Source organism: Anser cygnoides, chromosome 10 (genome assembly GCF_040182565.1).
Source record: "Anser cygnoides isolate HZ-2024a breed goose chromosome 10, Taihu_goose_T2T_genome, whole genome shotgun sequence".
In the NCBI taxonomy this organism is placed as follows: Eukaryota; Metazoa; Chordata; class Aves; order Anseriformes; family Anatidae; genus Anser; species Anser cygnoides.
In genome coordinates, this window is record NC_089882.1 from 19,940,509 (window position 1) to 19,963,249 (window position 22,741).

Below are 22,741 nucleotides of genomic sequence, written 5' to 3' on the forward strand. Positions count from 1 at the left end.
TGAGTAGACCGGGAGTTCCCCTACTTCTCCAGGCAGGCCAGAGCCGTTCAGGCCCCCTTCTCCACATCCCTTTCTTCCTCTGTTCTCATTTGTGTGCCTGGAAGGTGCAGTAGATTCTTGTCCTCTGCGAGATTAGTCAAGCAGGGATCCCTGCTTGGGGAGGGATTTTCAAAATGTTTCACTGCTCAGCCCTTAAAACAGTGTCCTACTCCTAGCTGTCAGTGTCAACTCAGAAACCTTGTTCCCTTTTCCTCATGCATAAGCTTTCTCTCTCTCTCTCTTGCTTTCTTTTTCATTTTCCCTTTTTTACAATTTTCCTAGCCTTACAGAATTGCCTCCTTCACTTTCACCTGTAAATGTAGACAATAAGCATTTTGAAGCTAATGAAGGTAAGGGTCTTCTTAGTCATTGAATGTTGTTAACAAGTGACTTAAAACATCTGTATGTTTTTCTTTTTTCTCCCATAGGCTGAACAGTCATGACAGCTGAAAAGACTATTCCTATAATTAATGGCAAGCCAGAAGATGTTTTAGACCCAGAAGCCTCAAGTACCAGCCTTGTCCACAGCAATGATAAGAAAGTTCATGAAAGAGGCCACTGGAACAATAAGGTTGAATTTGTGCTTTCTGTGGCAGGGGAGATTATTGGGTTGGGAAATGTATGGAGATTCCCATATCTTTGCTACAAGAATGGAGGAGGTAAGATGGCATCATATGTTGATTTACAGCTCACCGTAAACACCTAGGGAATAAACTCTTAAGGATGTTTCAGAGTGATTCCTTGCACTAGTAAGAGAGATGTATTCAGGATTCAGTGTACGTGTGGGTAGGGAACTATTAAGCGTATGAGAACCAAGAAAAAATGGTGATGTTTCCCTTCTCCCCAAATATTGTCAAGTTCTTTTTTTTTTTTTAAGTAGAAAACTTGCATGTTTTCCTGTATTTCTTATTGCAGAAGTAACCAGTTAAAACAGAATGCTGTGTTTTCTTCTACATGTGAATTTAGACTCAAGCATGCTTACCTAAGTCTGACATAGAAAAGAAAGTAGCAGTTTCATTTTCAAAACGGCATAGTTTGGAGAGGATGAATATTATTTCAGAGGATTCTACTACAAGGATTTTTTTTTTACTTTTTGGTCATAAGAAAATTCCTTTAAGTCAACTGTATTTCTTCTAGCCACTACTTCCCAAATCAGTACCGTAGGTTAAAGGAAGATATAAAACTGACTGTCTCTCAACGAAGAGAGCAGGCTCTATAAAATTTTGAACAAGACAGTAAAGTCTGTTCTTTTCTCTTTCAAATAACAAAGGTATAATATATAGAGTGTCTTGGTTACAGTTAGGTATCGGCTACGTAAGATACGTAACAATTAAGAATAGTCATATCAATGACTTGAGTAGAAATGAGGAAAGAAAAACAAAAATTAAGGTTAGAGTTCTGTGAACTGGATTCAACATTCTCCCACTTAAGGTCTGAATCAGTGCTAGTGTAAGCATATATCCTGGGAGAAAAATAATATGTTCAGTGGCTGATTTATGCAAAGTTCTTTTCTTCAACAGGTTTGCTAATAGAGCTGTGCCGAATTTCCTTCCCTTGTCCCTTAGGTATAACACACTATAATTATGTTTTGGCTTAGTGAAAAAGTTGTTGCTTAAGTATCTTACTTTATCACTACTGCATCCCTTAAGAATAGAATTAGTGTGTGTGATTTGATTGGTCGTGTCCTGGCACCATGGGAAATTTACCATTGACTTCAGTTTTCTTTAGTGTTGTCTTGGTCTTTGATCTTTGGCTATCACCTGTATTTTTTTGTAACTCTTTAATATGCCATACTGGAATTAGACCAGAATTGGGCTTGTTTGACGCAAAATTGTTTCAACAATGCTGAAAACTACTTAGTATATAATATATGAAAACAGTGGTGAGATATGAGCTAGTTATGAAATAGCTTGCTAGGTACAGAACAAATCCAGAAGCAGTAGTAGGCAACTTTGAGGTCTGAGCTTTCTCTGGTATGTGCTCTAAACCATAACGGGCAGTATAGGCGTGAGCTTCTATAACTTTAATTTGTTCTTAGGGACACTTGATGTTCTTTTTAGGAAAATTAATTCATTTTAATGTTTTGAATTAGGTATTTCTTAGAGTCTGATCTGTTTGCAAGCAGTGAAACCTGATGTCCTTTGATTTTTCCTGATGTTATATCTATTGTAAAGGAGTTGGAGAAAGAGAATGAAAGTCAATACATTAAATTTCAACAAGTTTTCCTGTTAAACTCATTAGGTTTGTGCACGAGTGGGCCAAGCTGGATTTTGCACTGGACAGCAGTTCTCAAATTATGGCTTGTAAGGATTTTTTTTTAAAACCACTTGTACAGCGAATCACATAGAGAAACCATGTTTTTAGATGCACAGATAACGTTCTTTGAAGTTTACATGTTTTGTCTGAGATACAGCTGAGATTCGACTATATGCAAATTGTCTGGCTGAGCTAAGAGATTACTCATGAAGACATCTCTATTGATGTGCTGGGTCTGAAGAAAATACCTGCAAGACAAAGCTGGTGTATTTAGTTGTGTCAGCTTTGTCATTGAAGTGACTAAAGCATTACTATTGTTACAGGTTGTGGGTGTATTTTGTTGTTGTTGTTTTGTCTTTTTTTTTTTTTAACGTTCATAAACAGGATACCTATTTGTCTTGCAGTTGTAGAAATTTTCCTGAAGTATATTCAGAAACATTTTGTTCATAGTTTAGTTTCTGATAGGGGTTTAGTATTACAGAGGTAGCTAATAAGGTGTTATTCATTAATGATCAAATCAATCTTTAGGACTCCCATTGAGAGGGAAATGTTGCTATTGCTAGTACTCTGAAGAACTGGTCAACGTATGCAACAATGTAAAATATGTCTTGCTAGGAAAAACTTCTGTGCAATACTTCACTGTGCTGCTCTGTTAGGTTAAACCAGTAAATCTTCGTTTATCAGTGTAAGTAAAAATGGCAGAAATGCTTATTTTATGATTTCTTCTTAATATGTGTTTTCTTCTTTCCTTGTTTCAGTCTTAGGCAGTTAGTAGCTTGCTATCCACCTCATTCTTTGACTGAGGAAAAAATCTAAGTAGCTGGGGAATGAGGAAAAAAATATTTTGGCCTTATATTTTAATGGATTCTCTATGTATTGGAAAGAGTGTATTTCATTCCTTGTTATTTAGGCTCAGCTCTAAATGGAATATGTAAAATCCACATTATTAGAAAGTGACATTATGCCTAACATGGATCTTCTGTCACTTCTTTGATTCTGCATACTTCAGTCATGTTCTTTAGCTGCCATACCTAATAACATTATTAATCATGAAACAACACAATACTTCTAATGCTTCTGCTATGTGTTAATAAGAGAATGGTGTTTTGTTATATATAGCTCTTCAGCACTGAATTGTACTGCTCTTTATCCTTGCTGAACTTTACTGTCAACATGTAATGAAAAGGTTGATGGTCAATTTCTAGCTGATAACGCCAAGTCCAGCTTTCTTCCTGTGTGTGAGTAGTTCTAAGGTTTATTTCAAAATTCCCTTCGTACGATTCTCACCATCAGGTTTATCTAAATAACCTGTGCAGTACTTCTTGGATTTCACTTTCATAATGCTCCTTCATTCCCGCTTTCCTGAGAAGAGCAAGGAAGAGAAGAGAAATAGGGTAGACTGATTCGATGATGATCAGAGTGGGATGGTGTGGTTGAGCAAGAATTCGGTCTTTCCTGTGCTTGAGAGAAAGATTAGCAGAATATAGCCTATACTGAGAAATTTTGTTATGGTTTTCAGGGGGAGGGAGGGGGATGGGGGTGGGTTTTTGTCTGTATGTGGTTTTTCTTTTTTTTTTTTTTTTTTTTCCTCCATGATAGTGACCTAACTTTAGTGCTACGAATAAACACTTTCTGCACTTTTAGCATAACACCTGACAATTGGCTAACAGGTGATCCTTCCTTTATTAAGTAAACAAACTTCTCACTGAACTGTCAATAAAGTATGTGTTCATTATAACCAATACCACCTCAATGTTTGCTTGTAGGTGCTTTCCTCATCCCATATGTGGTTTTCTTTATTTGCTGTGGAATACCAGTTTTTTTCTTGGAGACAGCCTTGGGACAGTTTACTAGTGAAGGAGGCATTACCTGCTGGAGGAAAGTTTGTCCTTTGTTTGAAGGTAACAAACTTTTCTGTGTTCTACTGCAAAAGAATGCATTAAGTTTTAAGTAAAGTCAAAATATATATATATATATATATCAAAATTGAAGTTAGGGTATACTTAAAGTATTTGCTTTTAAATTATCCAAAAAGTAAAAGTTTTCTATTCTCTCTCCCTCCCCTCCAGGCATTGGATATGCTACCCAAGTTATAGAGGCACATCTAAATGTATACTACATCATCATTTTAGCATGGGCTATATTCTATCTGTTTAACTGCTTTACTACAGAGCTTCCTTGGGCTACATGTGGGCATGAATGGAATACAGGTAAGACCTCAGTAGAGATCATTGCTGAACAAATCAATTATTTCCAACTAGTTGATAAATTAAAATGTTGGGAACAGAACTATTGTGGTAGAAAACTCTCTGCAAATGGATCAGTCACGTCACACTACTTACATCATGATAAATGAATCCTGGAGTGAAAACTTACTGATTTATTGTATAAGCATTGTATAATAAGTGTGTGTGTGTATGTGTGTGTGTATATATATATATATATATATTAAGTATACATATAAGTATAACATGTATAATGTTATTGTATAAGCATTTGTTCCTGTGGAATATAATGTCAGATAGGAAAAGAAGGCTTTGTTTTTTGTTAGTTTTGTAAAATATTCTGGCTAGATCCCAGGATTCTCATTTGCAATCATATCTATTCTCCCTGAATACAGTGAGTGAATTCAACTGAAGAGCTGATGACAGGTTACAATCTTGCTCTTTCACTGTGTGAAATCAGGAGTTTAAATGGAGAATAAAGTATTAAAGAGCTGTGGATTTGCTCTTTTTAATACCAAATGTTAAGGAATAATGTACTTAAAGCTACTTCTGATAACTTAGTCAAATAATCCTTAATGCATGCAAAGTAACCTCTTGCATCAAAGAGGATAATACACATATTCATAAGGCTTTTCAGTATAGGGTCTGCATCTGTCCTTTCACTGATACGTTTACTGATAATGCTCTACTTTTTATAGTGCACAACAAATGTTTATGGGTGGGAATACATACTAATGCCATTATTTATAGGCTCCTAAAGTTTTTACTTTTATCTTTATATTAGTCTGATTTCAAATCACATATCAATTATACATTCATAGCTTTTATTAACTGGACATTATCATGGTCTTTGAGCAAACCTAAAAGTCTCTGAAATCTGTTGCATTTTATGTTATGTTAAGGAACTAGCTCATCACCCAACAGATGTGGAAGGCTTCAGTATAATTTTTGGCATCCCTGCAAAGGAGCTTAGCCAACATTGATCAAATAACAAGTGTCACTTCAATAATGCTGAGCTGTTTTGATCTTCTTTTTCTGTATTAGAGATGATAAGTCAAAGAGTGACTTTGCACTTGTCATGTTAAGGCAAAGTGGAAGCTTGTTGCTGGCAGTTTCATAAGCCAATCGTTAGCATTGGCCATTGAACCACTGGCTGGAGTAGTAGTGTGTTGTGCTTCTCAATCAGTTACTTCAGTTTCTCAAGGCTTCTTTCTCTTGCCTCAGGTGTTTTGTTTTATTGGTCCTTACCATTGCAACCATGCATTTGGAGAGTGTTACAGGAGAATGTAACATATTGCATGGATATTTTTCTAGCACAGGCCTATGATCTTGTGATCAAAATATGCTGTTGCAGAAGTAGTAGCTGATGCATTTTAGAGCACCTAGAAATCCTTTTAACCACATGGTGCAAATGTGTTATAGAATGGTGGCTTTACAAGATGCACAAGAAAAAATGTACATGTACATTTACATGTCAATATAGCAAACACTTTTTTGTTGTTCTCTTACAGAAAACTGTGTGGAATTTCAAAAACTTAATATGAGCAACTGCAGTCAAGTCTCTTTACAAAATGCCACTTCTCCAGTGATGGAATTTTGGGAGTAAGTGCACATAAACTTCATGCTTGATCTGACTGTTCATTATCTTCCAATATTTTGGTTGCTTACAGGTACCTTAAAATACCTTATAAGCTTATAGCACTTAGTGATATGAGTTCAGCTAGAAATTTTCTCATACAGTCAAAGAGAGTCAAGGTGAGAGGTTTAACTCTTTTTAGAAGATACAAGGAAAGGAATTCCATATTCTGAAAGAACACAGAACAAAGTGTGCCACTTGCTTGGGAGCTTGGCTCCTGCTGCTGGAGGAAAGAGCCTCAAACTCATACTAATGAGGCAGAGGTGAAAGAAAGGATGATTTTATTTTTTTTTTTCTTCAGGATGTTTCCTCTCTTTCAACAGTTGCATCTTCATCCTTGTTTGAGCTAGAGAATATTATGTCTTCTCTATCTTATTTTTGAATTGACTGTGTAAGTGTTAGTTATTTAGCTGTAATAATAACAGGAGACCTTAACTCTCTTGTCTCTGATTCTGGTTTCTAGTTAGAGTAATAGAAGATAATTATCTCTTGACAAAATATGGACTGCTATTGTGATGACACATTTTTTCTTATTATAAATATTTAATTAGTGCATGTGTAGTTGCATACTTGTTCCTTGCAAGGCTCAGTGTGTGTTAAGACAGTCACAGAAATGGAATGCTACTTTTAATATGAAGTCACCTCACAATTCAAAGGAACGCGTTACAAAATCCTAGGTTACTAAATATTCTTGAGGCCCATTGTAATTTACTAATTTTATTAACAAGGTAGAAACTTATTCTGAGGCTATATGCTTAGTGTTTTTTTTGTTGTTCATTTTTTTCCAGAACTGTAATAGCTACACTTTGACAGGGTTATAAATTACGACTATCCTACAAAGGAGAACTCTACACTGATGTCATTTTCTTGAATGTTAGCATATGCTATTGTCTTTGTTTCTGAATCTCTTAGCCTTGCTACCTCAGTTTTCTTAGTCTTTGTGGGTGGTAGTTGTTGGTTCAGTAAATAATGCTATTATATATATATTAACACACATATAAGGCAGTTATAATGCTGTATACAGATTTGATTATACATTAATAATAACAAATATCTCCAGTTAATTGTATTTTTTTCTCTGATAAAATTCCAATAATCTGAACACCTAGTTTGTTAAATCAAAATATACCTACTCTACCCACTTCCCAGATAATGTTTCAGAACAAAGAAGAATTTTAGGTTGCCTCTTCTATTGTTACAGATTCATCATTTTAACACAAACATATTATGTCTCTTTGGGATAACTAAAACTAAGATTTTTTTTTTTAATATATAGTTAGAGTAAATGAAAAAAGTATTTTCTCCAGTACTAGCCTTATTTACTCACTGTGTTTATTTGCTTATTCAACAATATTCAAAATTTAGTAACTGATGGTAACTCCAGCTGTCTAGGGAAGCAGGCAATACTCAGCTGATTTATATGGAGAGTAGAAGTGAAGTTTTATATTTCTAGTTTGTTGAAGGTTTATTTTGTTTTGTTTTGTGTGTGTGTGTGGTATTTTTTTTAGTTCTTTTTTTGGGGGGGATTGTCTAATTTACCATGTCAGTGTCATTTTGAACCACATATGTACAAATTCTAAGCATGTCCTCTCTCAAAATTCTCTAAAAATGAAGCTAAACAAGATTCTATAGCTAAAACTGGGTTCTAACTATAGTGAGTTTTGAATCCTTCAAATTGTGGATGTAAGCTGATTTAAGCTGAATTAGGAATGAATTATGAAACTAGAAACTAGAAAACTAGAAAAGGTAATCAGATTTAGGGTTGTTTTTTGTAATTTCTTTTCTGGTCTTACGTATGCATATAAATACACACTCCAAAATCTTTAGAGTCATCAAAAAAAAAACCAACAACAGAAACCCATCACCTTTTGTTATTTGATTTTTATTTATTTTTTGATCTGTGGACAAGGTTTTTATAATACTAACAGTTTACTGGCCAAACCAGTTTAAGATATTAAACTTCTCCACTTTCTGTGTCCAAGCAAAACTGATGCATGAATTTTCAGCCTTGAAAAATGAATATCTTGTCTTGCTGAGAATGATTTTTGCCTTGCTAACATTTTTGTACAATTATGCATGGCTTCAAAATTTAGAATAGATACAACCAACTAGTTTAGAAGTGGAAGAACAAACTTTGTCAAATACCGGGACTAGTTTTTGCATTAAAATGAGTACTCAGAATGAACAGAAGATTATAGTTATATATTTTATACATATCAGACATGCATGGTAGAGCTCTGTACAAATGTACAGTGCAGATCTGAGAGTAGTTAATACACAGTAAATGTATTACCAGACTACTTAATATTTACAGCAAGTCATCTTTTGATAAATGTTACCAGAAATGTTATTTCAGTCAGCCAGAAGTCTTGTTCACATGATGTTGCTTTACCACTTTATAAATGCTAGTGTTAGAAATCATAACTTTATTGAAAGACTCTGAAAGAAATAGTGAAAGGAAAGTTGATGAGCTAGACTGGACAGAGCTGATGTGAGCTACTATTTTCAGAACTTGTGTAGATAGTGTGTGAGAATCTTCGCTGCTGGAATAACCAATCAGAGGACTGAATTAATTTGCATAATGACCAGGTTCCTTACGATTAATTAAATTGATGCCTGTGAAGAGAAGGCAGAGGTACTAATTTTCTTCTGAACAACACCACCATTCAAAACCTTCTTTATATTTTGCTCTCTGTATGGTCAAGTCTGCAACTGAAACTCTTCAAAGTGATAGCCACAGTAAATCTAATTCTTTTTGGAAAGAGCCAGCTGGAGTAAAAAGTTTTTTGGTCTATTAGCATCTACGTTTGAGATTCACTATGAACTAGAGTAGTGATTGTTGTGAGTAGTAATCCAATTTACTTACTGTATTTGATCCAATTTTGAGCTGAATAGTTCATTTGTTAACTGTCAGGCTGATCTTAAATTTTTTCCTTTGCTCATACCACCTTACCACAGTCTTCTAGGGTATTCATAATATCTTCGTATTTTTTAACTTAAAAACAAACACAAAGCAAAAAACCCCAAACCTAAACAACAATAAAAACCCTTTACAATTGGAGAGAATTCACTATTTACAGAAATGCGAGTGCTCTGAATCTGAGTTAATAATGGTGAGGGATATATAGGTTTCTATGTATTACAAAGCAGACTAGACTGGCATTCTGTAAATGCCATCAGAGGTTAGTAGCAGTGGCACATGTTGGATTTGTGTGTGCGTAAATGAATACACAAGTCCCAAAATGAATGTCTTTACTTCTGACTTAGAAAAGGAGTCGTCTTTTTTTTTTTTTCTCCTTCCTTTAACTAGTATTATTATATATCTATCATCTAGACTAGAAGGCTCAGGCCTTTTTTATCTCTGACTGGAAGCAAATCCAAATCCTTAGGTGGTTTGAGGATTGCAGATAAATGCTTCAGCCTCTCTGCTGACATTTCTAGCTTTTACTGCTTCTGTGGCTTTGGCTATTCCTAAAACTATTGCTGGAGTCGAACAGTAATTTGCCCAAGTGCAGTGAAGACTAAGAAAATACTCTGCAGTACTATGAAGCTTTTGTAGCATGCTGACTAATAATTGGCCTTCCTCAGGTCTGTACGGACTACATTGTTTCCTTGCTACCCTAATAGGTATAGGCTCATTTCCTCTTAGAATTTGACATTTTCTACCAGCTTTGAGGACAGGGTCACACAGAAGATGAAAGCCTCTTTATTGTCTTGGATGGATTGTTTATTAAAACAAAAACAGACTCTAGAGATAAGTAGGTCCTAGGTGCTTTTTTCCCCTTGGTACATTCAAAAGCCTCTAATTATGAATACAAAGATTGTGAAAATTAAAATATTATTGTGAGTTTGTAATTAATAACTACTTATATGTAGCTACACACGCAAAATGGCCTGAGCCTGCTGAAGTAACAGCAGGCAAAGTCTAGTGGCTTGGACCCATTTTACTTGTTTTCCTGCTTAGTTAAAAATGTCTTTTCCTGTTAATGATTGTTTTAAGATTTCATTTGAGTTATCTGACTTGTCACTGACCACAGATGTCAATGTTGACAACTCTGAGAAAAATCAGGAGCTTAAAGAGGACTTCTAAACTTCCTTAAAAAGTTATAGTATTGATAAGTTTCACATTCCATCTGCGTATACGTTTTTCAAAGGTAAGCAGCTGAATTGATCAAAATTCACGTTTTGTGCTTCAAGTTCTATGATGCTGTGTTACAGAGACAAACAGGCAAGAGTCTGAAAACTTCACTTCATTTCATAGTGGTGCCCAGCATTCAGAGACTGTCCAGTTAATTACTGCTCGTTTTGTTGTTCTTATCCTAAAGGGTTAGCCTGATAAAGCTTTTTTTTTTTAAAGTTAATTTCAAGGTATGTCACATTCAATTTTTATTGTTCAAACTTTAAAATAGGTGCAGTAATAATAGAGGTGTTGATCTTTTTTGATATGTTAAAGCAGTCCCATGAAAGAGAGCTGTAGCCGTGGATGAGGTTATCTTTGTAGCTGGGAAAACAGAGAAGAGAAAATCTACATTGTAATGTGTGATTTGCTAGGTGAGGAAACTAGCAGGTATAGGGGACAGGAACCATATCTGTGTGCTCTTTTGGCTGTTACTCTGGTCTGTCACCATGGACGGGAATTTGAGGTTTCTTGTGCCTGGGAAGGGAGCTGGACAAACAGAGGACCCATGGTTTTGTGGTTGATTCCACCTCAATAGTTTGTTATTGGCTGTATAACAACTTAGTCCTCTGCTGAAGAAGGTCTAGTTGTTGGCCTGTCATCCTCTGAAGGGAGTGACATATCCTTAGCATTTCCAAGTAAAGCCTAGTGAGAAAAAAAAAAAAAAAAAACCATTTTTTTTTGTTTAGGGAAAAGAAAAGGGGCTGTTCTCAGCAAAAAGGAAAAGGCACAAACCCTTTCCTTGCAAAGTCAAAGAGTTTTTCCTGTTTCATTCAGACTGCAAATGACTGCAAGAGTCACATTGTGGTTAATCCCCACTGTCCTATGAAAAGTCATTAGCAAGTTGGGCCTGATTCTGCAGTGCTCAGTACCCAGAGACCTTCAGCACCTCTCAGAACTAGGCCCTTTGTGCATGTCTTGTAGAAGAACATTGAGCTGTGCCAGACTTGCTTGTTTCGGTTCAGTTCACAAGAGACTGTGTGAAAACAGTGCTTTGTTTGGATTCACATGAGCTCTTCATCTGGTTTTACCTCAGAACCACAGATTTTTGCCTGGTTTCAGTTCAAAGAAGGAAATGGGATATGTCTCAAAATGCTAAGCCGAGGGTAAATGTTAGCCTAAATCAGGCAGATGAAATTTCTCCCCCAAGTTTTTATCTTGAATATTTTACATAACTTTTCTACTGTGCAGAAAAAATGGCATCAAAAGTTAGAGTCATGCACTTGAGTATTAGGAAATGCTCAAAGTGAGGTTGTGCAAGTTTAAGTTGATGATCATATTCACTAAAGACATCTGTAGTTGAAGAACTGCACTTTTTTTATTTTTGGTAGAACTGCTTTGTTCTGGCTAGAGGATAATAGAGAGCAAACACCATGCTGACATTGAATATTTTGTTGTTCTTCTCTATGTTCCTTTTCCAATGTTTTGTATTCTCATTATTATTATATTTCTCCTTTCCGTACAAAGATATTAATTTAATCAAGGCTTTCTAGAGTGCTTATGGTATCAATGACTTTGCAATCATAGATCTTGATTACTTTCGTGTTCATTTACCTTCACAAAATCCGTGTAAGGCAAAATTCTTCCCATTTTACAGAAGGGGATCTGAGCTACAGAGAGTAAAAGTGCTAAGTGTGAGAGGCCCGATTTTTTTTTCATATTTTTTAGTGTTAGGTTGTGCTGATTTATTTCAGTTAAGAAACAAAGAAATGTATGTTTCTGCACTCTCCAAAGATAAAGACTTTAAAAAATTACTTAAACGAATACACTTGCTACAACTTTTGAAACAAATAATTGCTCTTTGGCTTTAAACAAAACTTTTTTTTGCTCTTACATGAAATTTTAAGGGAATTATTCAAAAAGCAGCAAGTCCTTTGTCTCCTTCACTCTGACTCAATATTTAGAATGCTCTTTGCTGTATTTTGTTTCAAGAAATTAAATACATGTGTTCCACTTCCTTGAACATGGTCTGTATGGGATGGGGATTTCACATTGAACCTGCTCTAATTGTTGTACAATATAAACAGTCATGGGGTGTAGATGGGGATCCTAACAACTTCCTGAGGTGAGTGCCTCAGCCAGAAGTTTAGAGGATCATTCTCCTGCTGCTTCAGTTCTTATTTAGATGGTTTAGATTGAAAAGAATACTTGAAGACCGTAAGGATTTACAGAGGCTGTTCTGTTACTTTATAGGTTAATAGTTAGACCATCCAGTTCCAGTCCTTATACTAATAAGTATTTAATTATTTATGCACAGTATTAACAGGAAAGTGTGGAAGCTGTTGTGAAGTCACATACTGTTGAATAACCAGAAGCTTGATAGGGAGTTTTCTTGGTAGAAGACCTTATATGCTTTAGGGTAGAACAGGGCTATGAATATGAATATAGGACTCCGAAGCCTTCCAGGGTTTCCAGGAAGATAGATGTACTCAATGATTTTAGTTCTCTGTCCTAGCCTGTTCTCCCTGTGTATGCAAATAGCAATAATTGAGGTTGGAAGAGACATCTGGAAGTCATCTTGTCCAACCACTGATCAAGCAGGGCCACCTAGAGCTGGCTGCTCAGGACCATGTCCAGGTATTTTTTGAATGTTTCTAAGGAGGGAAACTCTACAACCTCCCTGGGCAGCCTGTTCTAATGCTTGGTAACCCTCACAGTCAAAAAGAGTTTTTTGATGTTCAGATGGAACCTCCTGTGACAAGAGGCAATGGACTGAAACACCACTGAAGAGTCTGTTTTTGACCTCTTTGCACACTTCCTTCAGGTATCTATATACATTGATAAGATCCCTCTGAGCCTCCTCTTCTCCAGGCTGAACGGTCCCAGCTCTCTACAGCCTTTCCCAATAGTAGAGGTGCTCCAGTCACTTAATTATCTATGATGCTGTTTGTTGGACTCTCTCTAGTAGCTTCATGTATGTCTTATACTGAAGAGCCCAGAACTGGATGCCATAGGTCAGGTGTGGCCTCACCAGTGCTGAATAGAGGGAAATCCTTTCTCTCTCAGTTTTCTAATCTTAAGTGTGGACATGGACAAATCATTTCAGATGGAACCTAAACGTTAGCATGCTTCTGGGACATTGGTGAGCTATTTCAGTTCTTACCTTAACTCCTCAGCTGATTTGTTTTTCCTTTGTCTATAGCTAGTGCCTTCCTGGCACCCGTACCACAACTATCCAGTTTAGTATCCTTCCCCAGGATTACATCCAGTCCTGCCTTTCTCATGTACAAGTCATACTTGCTTAGTTTTTTTAGTCAATTTAAATTCTTAAAGGATGGATGCTCTTGATGTGGGAGGAAAAAAGAATGTAGCTAATAAACAGGAAAAGAAGTTGGTAGGCTTTTCACTCTTTCCCATTATATTCTAATGTGCGAGTAAGGAAATTGAGTTTCTATGTCAGGAGGATTTCCTGAGGAAGACTCATTAGAAATTGCTTGGGATTGCCTATAGATTGCAGAATATCAGTCAGTGCAGGCCTTTAAACAATCATGTAGGCACAGTTGTCCTGCTGTTCAGAAAGGGAGATAACTGATACTCTCCTGAAGTCCCTTCCACAGATAGTCAGCAGAATTGAAATCATAAAAAAACTATTGTTTTTAGTTAATAAATAAATTCTACTGGCTTAATTTTTCATTTCAATTTAATTAAGAATTGTAAGTTGCAAGAGGATGGTGCTAGTTTATGAAGAGTCAGTAGTTGTAAATGTGGACTCAGGATCTCCCCAAATAGCTCCTGACCATTCACAATATTATTTTTCTCTATTGACTTACAAGCTACACTTTCGCTGCGTTGTGTCCCTTGTTTTTTTTTTTTTTTTTTTTTTTCTACTAGGAATTAGTGCAGGGCCAGTGCATATGAGAAATATGTTGAGAGAATGATTTCTTTTGGCCTTTCAGGGAAGTTTTATACTTGCATATTCCAGGGGGAAGAGGTGAGAGTTTACCATCACTCATCTATTGCATGAGTTTGTAGCCAAGAACTTATGAAGGACTATTTCACAAAATCATGGAATGTTTCTAAATTTTTTTCTGTGGTCTGTAGCTCTCATTATATGAACACTTAAAAGTGAACAGCTGAGTACAAGTCTACAGACTGCCTAAGAGGTTCAACAGAATTTTTTGAGAACAACCAGGCTGACTTACATTTCTTCTAGGTACTTTCATTTCACAGCTGCTGCAGCCTGAATGCTGAACTAATTTACATCACTCTGAAGGTGAATAAAAAGGCGATTTTTTTTTTATCACTGCATGACTTCTTCAGAGAGGAGTAGGTCGAGTAGGGGAAAAACTGCACAAAGACTGAAAGAGTTATTGGATATGTTGAGAGAGTACCAAGAAACTATAGAGCAGAGGTGAGTGGAATGATACAAAAGAAGCCATTTGATAGGATTAAACTCTCAGACTTGGCTAAGAAGAAGTTGCCGTGACTTCAGTGAAACAGGTTGAAGGAAAATAGGTCAGGAATAGCTGGAGGATAAGTGGGTTGTGCAGGGTTTGTATATTGCAATCTTTCTCTAGCTATAAGTACACATACATATACAAAAAACGCAGATTTTTTTATTGATATGCACAGTAGTTGTTAAGTGGTGTCACATTGTATTCAGATAAGTACTGACTTTAATGTGACATTGGTTAACATAAGAAATACTTGTTATTTGCAAACAGAAACTAGAAATTTTAGAGAAGTCTGCTGAGTGGAGTTTAATCTTTTTAACAGATAAGAAATGTGAAAAGTGGATAATGAATATACAACGTACAACCCTCTCAGGACTTCAAGAGGAAAGAACTAGGCTGAGCAGCAGCAAATGTGGCTCAACTAGGAATAATTCATTCTGATATGTGTAGGTCACAGAAAATACGCTGTAAGAGGTAAATATTTTAGAGCCGTGCATAATGCTCTAGCTGTGGAATTCTCACTGATGTGACCACTGGGAATTACCTGTCTGCTGCTTTCAGAAAGCCAGACGTAAAGTTAAATGTTTTTTCATAAGAGAATTCTTAGTTTAACAGAATTTTATAGTGGGTTTTTATTATCTTCTAAAAGCTGTGCGAATATATAGGGCAGAGTGTGTACAGTAAGCTAGGCAAGTTCTTAAATGTGTGTGATATTTCCATGTGTTTTCTGTGTGAGTTTCTCTGTGGTCTTTTATAATACATATTTTTAAGTAAAGTTGCATGAATTTTACCAGCTAAACTGCTAGCCTTTTGGTTTCATGGGGTTTTATATCGTTTAACATTTAGTATATTCTGTAAAAAGTCTATCATGGTAGTATCTAAGGCAGTGGAGAATACTGTCTTACATCTTTAGTATCTTATATTTCCTGCTTAATTCTGTTTTGCTCTCGTTACGAGAGAAAACCATTCTATATTCATAGAAAGGTGGGAAGCGTGTAATTTTGGTTAACTTGCATTCTATTAGCCATTATCCCTTACCTCGAGAGTTTTAGTGTGTCCAGTTGGTAAACAGGAACTACTAAACCAAGCATGGAGTCTTCTCTGAAATACCGCTGGCTGTACATTTATATGTTATTATTAGAAATAAGCATTTTTTCTTTCAATCTTGCTCACTCACATACTTTCAAAAGCTTTTGTTCTTCCTAGACTGTTCCTTTTTCCACCTTTGAATGATGCAATCCAGATTGATGGATCAGCCTCTCTTCCAAATTAGACAGCAATTAGCACAGATTAGACAACCATAACAAAATGCTGCAAATCTCCAAAAGATATTGCTGGACAGAAAAGCTTCTGTGCTGTACAGTAGAGTTTAGTGTTTTAATAGAACCAAAAGAGCAATTTCAGTCACTCAGAGATCCCTTAAAGCTCATTCCAATTGTAAGAGCTGAGGAAAGAGGCTGATGAAGCACTGATTCGGGCAAGAACTCCCAATGTTGCTGCCTAGGAAGGTCAAAGGGTCAAGTGAGCTGCAGTATTCAGTTTTTAAGATTCTCTACATAAGATAATGGGAAAAGTGAAGTGACTCAGACAATGGAGAATGAATATTGCTGGTGGGGAAACAACTCAAAATAGTTGTTTCAAAGTTATTCTTATAGTTATATAATATAGTTATTCCTATTTATTGATGAGCGTTGGCCACACTCTCATCAATAAATAATGTGTCACAAGTACTCTTTGTTAGATAAGCAGCTTCCTCTGATCTCTGTGACAAAAAGAATGCTGCTTTACTTATCCGTGTGTCCACGGAAAACATCTCAGCCTTCCAGTGTGTCTGGAAGTACTGCAGTCACTATGATTCTTCCAAAGGAGGCTGACTTTGTGGTGGTTAACTACCTGAATAAGCATCTGACAGTGCAACAGTCCACTGTGTGATTGTCTTCAAGCAGATGTTTGCCAGAGCCTTGGATACTGGTAGCTATCTGGCCTTGCGGTTCAGGTATCCACGAAGGATCCTGGTACATGGAATTTGAATGCCACTGGTTTCAGAATCAAGTTAGTATCTGCTCAAGTCTGCGTGTCAGCAACTGTTTACTTGCACACAATACTCAAGTGCATTTAGGTAAGAAATACTCAAAACAATACATTTTCACAGAAGTTAAAGAATATTAACTGTAGACAGTGCAATGAAAACATCTTTGGATGGAAAACTTACTTTAGCATAGGAATAGAGTATGTCTGAGAGATAATGATACTTCTGAACTGGTGAAAAAGCTGTGTGCTACTGCTGCTCAAGACTGTTTTTTTTTTTGCACAAAGAGCTCAGTAAAAAGGTTCACAAGGTAAATATAAACCAGGTCTGAAAAATCTGCAGGTGTGAAAGGAGCATACCAAAACATGGAGCATACCAGTAGCCAGAAAGGCTACTCCACAGCAGCACCACTGCTGCTTAGTGGCTTCTTTTTTCTTTCATTCCACACAAAATGTGCTGAGGACAGAGTCTGGTGCAGAGTATGTAGATATCATTGCCTGTTCCTGGCTGAACAGATACTGAAAGAGAAGTGACCCTGGGAGGCTGCTTTCTCTGACTTATTTATTTATTTTGTAAAAGAAGAATGTCTTGGACACTGCTCTAAATCAGGGAGGGAACATGAAGGAACTTTCCTCAAATAGATTGAGTCTTTTCTTCAACTTTCCAAATCATAAAATAATGCAATGATTACCTTGGTACATTCCTTTCAACTGTGCATGGTAGCAGTTAATCCTTTTTATTTTCAAGAGTTTGCTGCAGCCCTGCACATTGGAACACTTTAATAAAGATGCCCTTTCCCAGGAAAAGTGCTCTCCCAGCCCATGGGAAGTGTAGTGCTGTTGTTGCTGTGTCCCAAAAGAGTGCACTTGTAGAAGCTAAAGCTTTCAAACTCTTACTTTTCAGTTGTGGATGCAAAGGTTATTTTTCTACTGTGAGTAGTCAGAAGTAACAGTTATCTCATAATATGCCTGTCTGCAGCAATTCTAGCAAGAGAAGGTTCCTTCTTTCTTTAGGATCGCTGAGCTGCTAAATCAAAAATTGTTTGAGTAAATTCACAAGCAAAAGCATTTTCAATAAATATGTAATACTTACTGATCTTTATTTTTCCAAATTTTGCTAGGACATATATGTACAATGATGTCAATTGAAAGAAGAGAGGTTACCATTAGCAACAGTACGTTCCTGGAATTTAGGTAGCAAAAGGTCATAGAATACTGTCTTGTTACTTACTGAGGACGTTATTTTATGTCTACTGAACGTATGCTGAAATTTTTCTATGGCTTTGTTCTTTCTTCCCCACTCCGTCCTTGTTTTATCTACAATTCTATTTTGATTCAACATGAACTGTATGTATTTGGATTATAGTATTTGGTACTATAAGCTGTAACCACAATGAAACCACTCTGTAGTCATAATTAGCCATGTAGCCAAGATTTGATTGTCAGTTTTAAATGCCGTTGTGACCAACCATCAGCTTTTCTGGCACGTAACAGGAAATACAAAGAATTCTGAACTTCAGTTAAGTCCTATTATTCCACTTACATTTATCTTTTATTTATTCAAGTCTATCAACTTCTGTCATTTCTTTTTGTTATGTGTGGAAAGGAAAGGAAAGCTATTCCTTCAATAACAGTTACTCAAGTTATGTATGTGTAGAAAGACATAGCGAAGCCTTCAAACATGTAATGTGTCTTTGAGTGTGATACACATTACGAATACACTGTGGATTAAATTCAAAAAAAAAAAAAGAGACCTTAATTTTCCATTTACAGGCACTATATCCTATGTAGATTTTGTTTTTCAAATCAGTGGTAGCAAAACCTTACTCGGCTTTGACTTCACCTTCGAGTTCCAAGTTAACCCTAATGCAGATGAAGTTTATTTCCTCAGCACTGTGTTCAAGATGTTGAAATGCCACCAGTCTCCTGGCTTCTTTCCCGGGCTACTGGCAGTTCATGAAATTGAACTGCTGTGTATAAGAAACAGAAAAACAAAAACAAACTCAAGACCCACAAGAAGTCTTTTCAAACTCTAATCATTTTCTGTTTTAACATATTTTTGACATATAACAATACTTGATGATTTCTATCTTCAGATCTCTGTGCAAGCCAAATAATTTTTACAGCAAAATTTCACGCAGTCTTAAGTTGTTGGCAGCAAACTCACACAGTATACTCAAAGTTACTATGGTTAAAATGGTGCATAATAAGCAGTGATCTTAAATTCTGTAGTAATTCAAATGGTTACCCCCAGCTACATCATTGTTTGTACCTTGCAGCTACAGTGGTTCTCTAGGTTCTTGGGCTTTTTTTTTTTTCTTCTAGTGAAAATAAGTCTTCAGACTCTATCTGAAGAGTTCAGGTTTTTGAACTGAACAGCACTTTTTGAAGTGTTGTTAAGGACAGACGTGCATGTTTCCTACTGGAAAGCATGCAGAATTTGAAAAGCAAAATTACAGAGACATTTACTGGATGTGTGTTGTTTTTTAATAGTAAGTTTTATAATATATTGTATATATGTTATACATATATATATAGTATATATGCTTTTTTACAGTATGTCTGGCATGCACCTCTGCTAAATGATATGGCCAATGAGATCCTAATATCTCCTGGGGGATATGCCAGATTTGACAACTAAAAAGTTTTATCATAAAGAAATATCTGGAAGTCATCCCTTAATTTAGGTTTCTGATTCTCAATAATTTAGTTATGTAATTCAGCTTAGTTATCTCCCATGGCTTCCCTGTAACTGTCAAGCTTGTGTAGTTACCCAAGTGGGGCACTTTTGGCTCATAAAAATTACTATTTTTCATTTTGAGTTGTAATATCATTTGATAATTCAGAATATAAAATCCCTAGGATTTTGCAGGCTGTCTGGGGATCCCACTATCTCCTTTTACAGGACCACATAGTTTATATCAGGGATTTCTTAGGGTGACGCTGAGGCCCTCTAATAAAACTGATTCTGCTTATAATGACCATGAGGTACTTGCAAACTCTTCCCATCACAATCTGGTTAATTTATACTGTGCACATAAATTACCCTTTCTTTCTGCTCTGCTTTATCAAGTACTGTCACAAGTGATGAAACGCTGGTGCAGGCCTTCACAGATGTGGCTGTTCCTGGGCATCTTACTATAGAACTTCTTATTTATTTACATATTTTTTAATGCCTGTAATTCTAAACTGCAGAGTATCACTTTTAATGTCATTTTACAGTTCTTTATCTACATTAAGATCTGAGGAGAATAAGGTAGTTCAAGGGTCTTCTAATGTTTAGAGATGAGGAAGACAACTGTGCTATTTCTTTTTCTCCTGTCTGGGTGATTTATTCAAGGTTGTGGCAGTTTTTAGATAGAAGTTGGGCTGCTGAGGAACAAGAAGCTGTGATCAACTCTGTCATCTCTGACCACTGAATATATCAGCCTCACTTCTTGAATTCAGGGGAGAATCATGCATTTTTTAAAATGCTCCCCCTTTTTGATTAATTTATGTTGAATAATAAAAGAATAAGGGCAGATACAAGGGTGTCCACAGTCAGGCTGAACTGTGGTTTTGTGAGACGAATTTCAAGTTCTGAATGCCTCCTGCTTTCAAAATCTGCCGCTGCTGCTGTTTCTGCCAGTTTCAGCAGGAGAGCTAAGGCCCTGGCACTAAGGAGAGCTGTGTTGTGCCTGCTGAGGAAATCACTGCTACCCTCTGAGCAAGACTTTCTCTTCATTGGATGTATTCTTTGGCTGCATTATATCTTATAGTTTAATTGTATGTTCTGGACTTGTTGCTGCTTTCTTTCTAAGGGAAACATTAAACCTTTGTTCTGCATGAACAGAGAAAGGACAAAGTGATTTAAAGTACTTTTGTATATTTAAATACTCATTACTGTGCTAACAGTTCAGGTTGATTGGCACCATGTGTCTTTCTTAAATGGGAGCAGCAGGTCTAATTGTTTAGAGGCCATTAATTTGCCATTTACTTTCTATGCCACTCTTTTCAAAAGAATCCAGCCAGGGTTTTTGGATGGGTAGGGTAGGTGTCTCTGCTGTTTGAGACTTCTCACAGAACATTCAGGAAAGACTGAGCATTTACTTTCTGTAGACAGCTTCCAGAAAACGGTTGCTTTAAAACATTCTCTTCTTAAGTCTTCACTGAGACTTGTGTTTGTAATACATAGTTGCTTTTTAGTGTGTGAAACATTCTAGCCATGAGATAGATAGATGTTAATAACATTTATTTATTAAGATGTTGTTAAGCCACTAGAGAAGAACAGCATAATGGTTCAAGTGACCAGCTGCTGGAATGGATTACTTTGAGAACTGGTGTGGATTATGGTGTTAGTCTAATTCATGAAAATAAATGTTACAAGGTAAAAGTAAAGGTTAAAACTCAAATATATATTACTGGAAAAACAGTAAAACTGAAAAAACATTTACTCTTGAAGTGTTTTGTTTTGGGCTTATGTATATCTGTTGATTCAGAGCACTTAGTTTTTTTTTTTTATTTTTGTCTCTGACTTTCACTTTGTACAAAAGCTTTCCATGCTGAATCTATTTTTAAATCTTGTTGATTTTTGTCACTGACCTGGGAAAATCAATCATTTGTTTGTTTTTAGCCTGATGTAAAACCCACTGAAAATATTCCAATACTTTCTCTTCTGTGTCTTTTCTCTTAGCCTGATGCATACTCACTAGTTAGTAACCAGGAGTCTCCTTCATTGAAGAAGACTTGGTTTTAGCTCAGTGTTTTATATGTAGTACTATTTTGCTCCAGTATTATCCTTTTTTTTTTTTCTTCCCCTTTTGGTAGACGCAGGGTGCTAGCTATATCTGATGGGATTGAACATATTGGGAATCTTCGCTGGGAACTTGCCCTGTGCCTCCTCGCTGCTTGGACTATCTGCTATTTTTGCATTTGGAAAGGAACAAAGTCAACTGGAAAGGTAGGGTTAAAATTCTGCACATCAGCTGAATTATGACTCTACTGCTCTAAACCTGTGTGTTGTCATTTACATGTGTTTAAATCATAATTGTAGGATTTTAAATGAATCTTGCATTGCTGTAAGTATCTGTACTTGGGAGTACATAGAGTGCAATACTAAGTAGCTAAGAATCAGTCCTACTTTTTATTGTTTTGTTCCCCTTGGTTTTAATGATTTTCATTTTCACTAACTCTGTTACATGAGGCTGTTTTTTGTTGTTGATGATGTTGTTTTAGTAGTTGTATTGTTATTAACTTAGCAGACTCCTCTAGAGGCCATTCCTTGAACTATGGAATCAAGAATGTGTTGTGTTGATTTCTGTGCACAAGGTATAAAATTTTGAATTTGTCCCTAAACTCAAAGGAGTTGAAACTCTCAGTGACGCAAACAAATTACACAGATAAACTGAGAGCATTCAGAAACATAAGGAAGCTACAATAATGCAGATGTAAACAAGTTCAAATGGATCACCAAAAGCAGAAATAATGGAAAACGACAACAACAAAACAGACATGAAGATAGCCATATTAGGAAAAAATAATAAATAAAAATCCAGTATTCTTGTAAGTTGTTGAGTGAATGAATACTGGATACCTAACAGAGCGACTCTACTTCACAGCCTAAGGAAGTCATGGGACTTCTGTCTGTATTTACCAACTCTGTCAGTCAATCTGGTAGTGCATTTTTCATCTAAGTATTTGCACACATGGATTTATGCAGCCCTACTTTCATCAAGTCACTGCTTGAAAGATGCTGAGAGAGGCTGTCTAGAGATACATACAAGAACAAATAGTTTAGAGGAAAGAGGAAAAAAAATGAAGACAAAAATATAGAGAAGCAAAGGTGAGATAAGGGAATGACAAAATAAATGTCCATATGTCTTTGAAGTATGCACTCAAGGGAGATACAAAAGTGGTGTAGAGCTACAACTGATGGCAAAGAAATGAAGCTGAGCAAAACTATTTTTTTTTCTGTCAGAAAGAATATCTGAAGATGGAGATCTATTCT

The 22,741-nt window shown here is 36.1% G+C and overlaps 1 protein-coding gene across 1 annotated transcript in view; it reads left to right on the top strand.

The window, feature by feature from the left end:
- SLC6A11 (solute carrier family 6 member 11) overlaps nucleotides 1-22,741 on the top strand; it is a 93,858-nt gene that overhangs the window by 368 nt on the left and 70,749 nt on the right. The window contains exons 2-6 of the mRNA XM_013187775.3: nucleotides 468-698; nucleotides 4,062-4,196; nucleotides 4,365-4,505; nucleotides 6,032-6,122; nucleotides 21,562-21,694. Coding sequence (XP_013043229.1) covers nucleotides 479-698; nucleotides 4,062-4,196; nucleotides 4,365-4,505; nucleotides 6,032-6,122; nucleotides 21,562-21,694 — 720 coding nt within the window. The 5' untranslated portion in view covers nucleotides 468-478. The remainder of the gene's footprint in view (nucleotides 1-467; nucleotides 699-4,061; nucleotides 4,197-4,364; nucleotides 4,506-6,031; nucleotides 6,123-21,561; nucleotides 21,695-22,741) is intronic.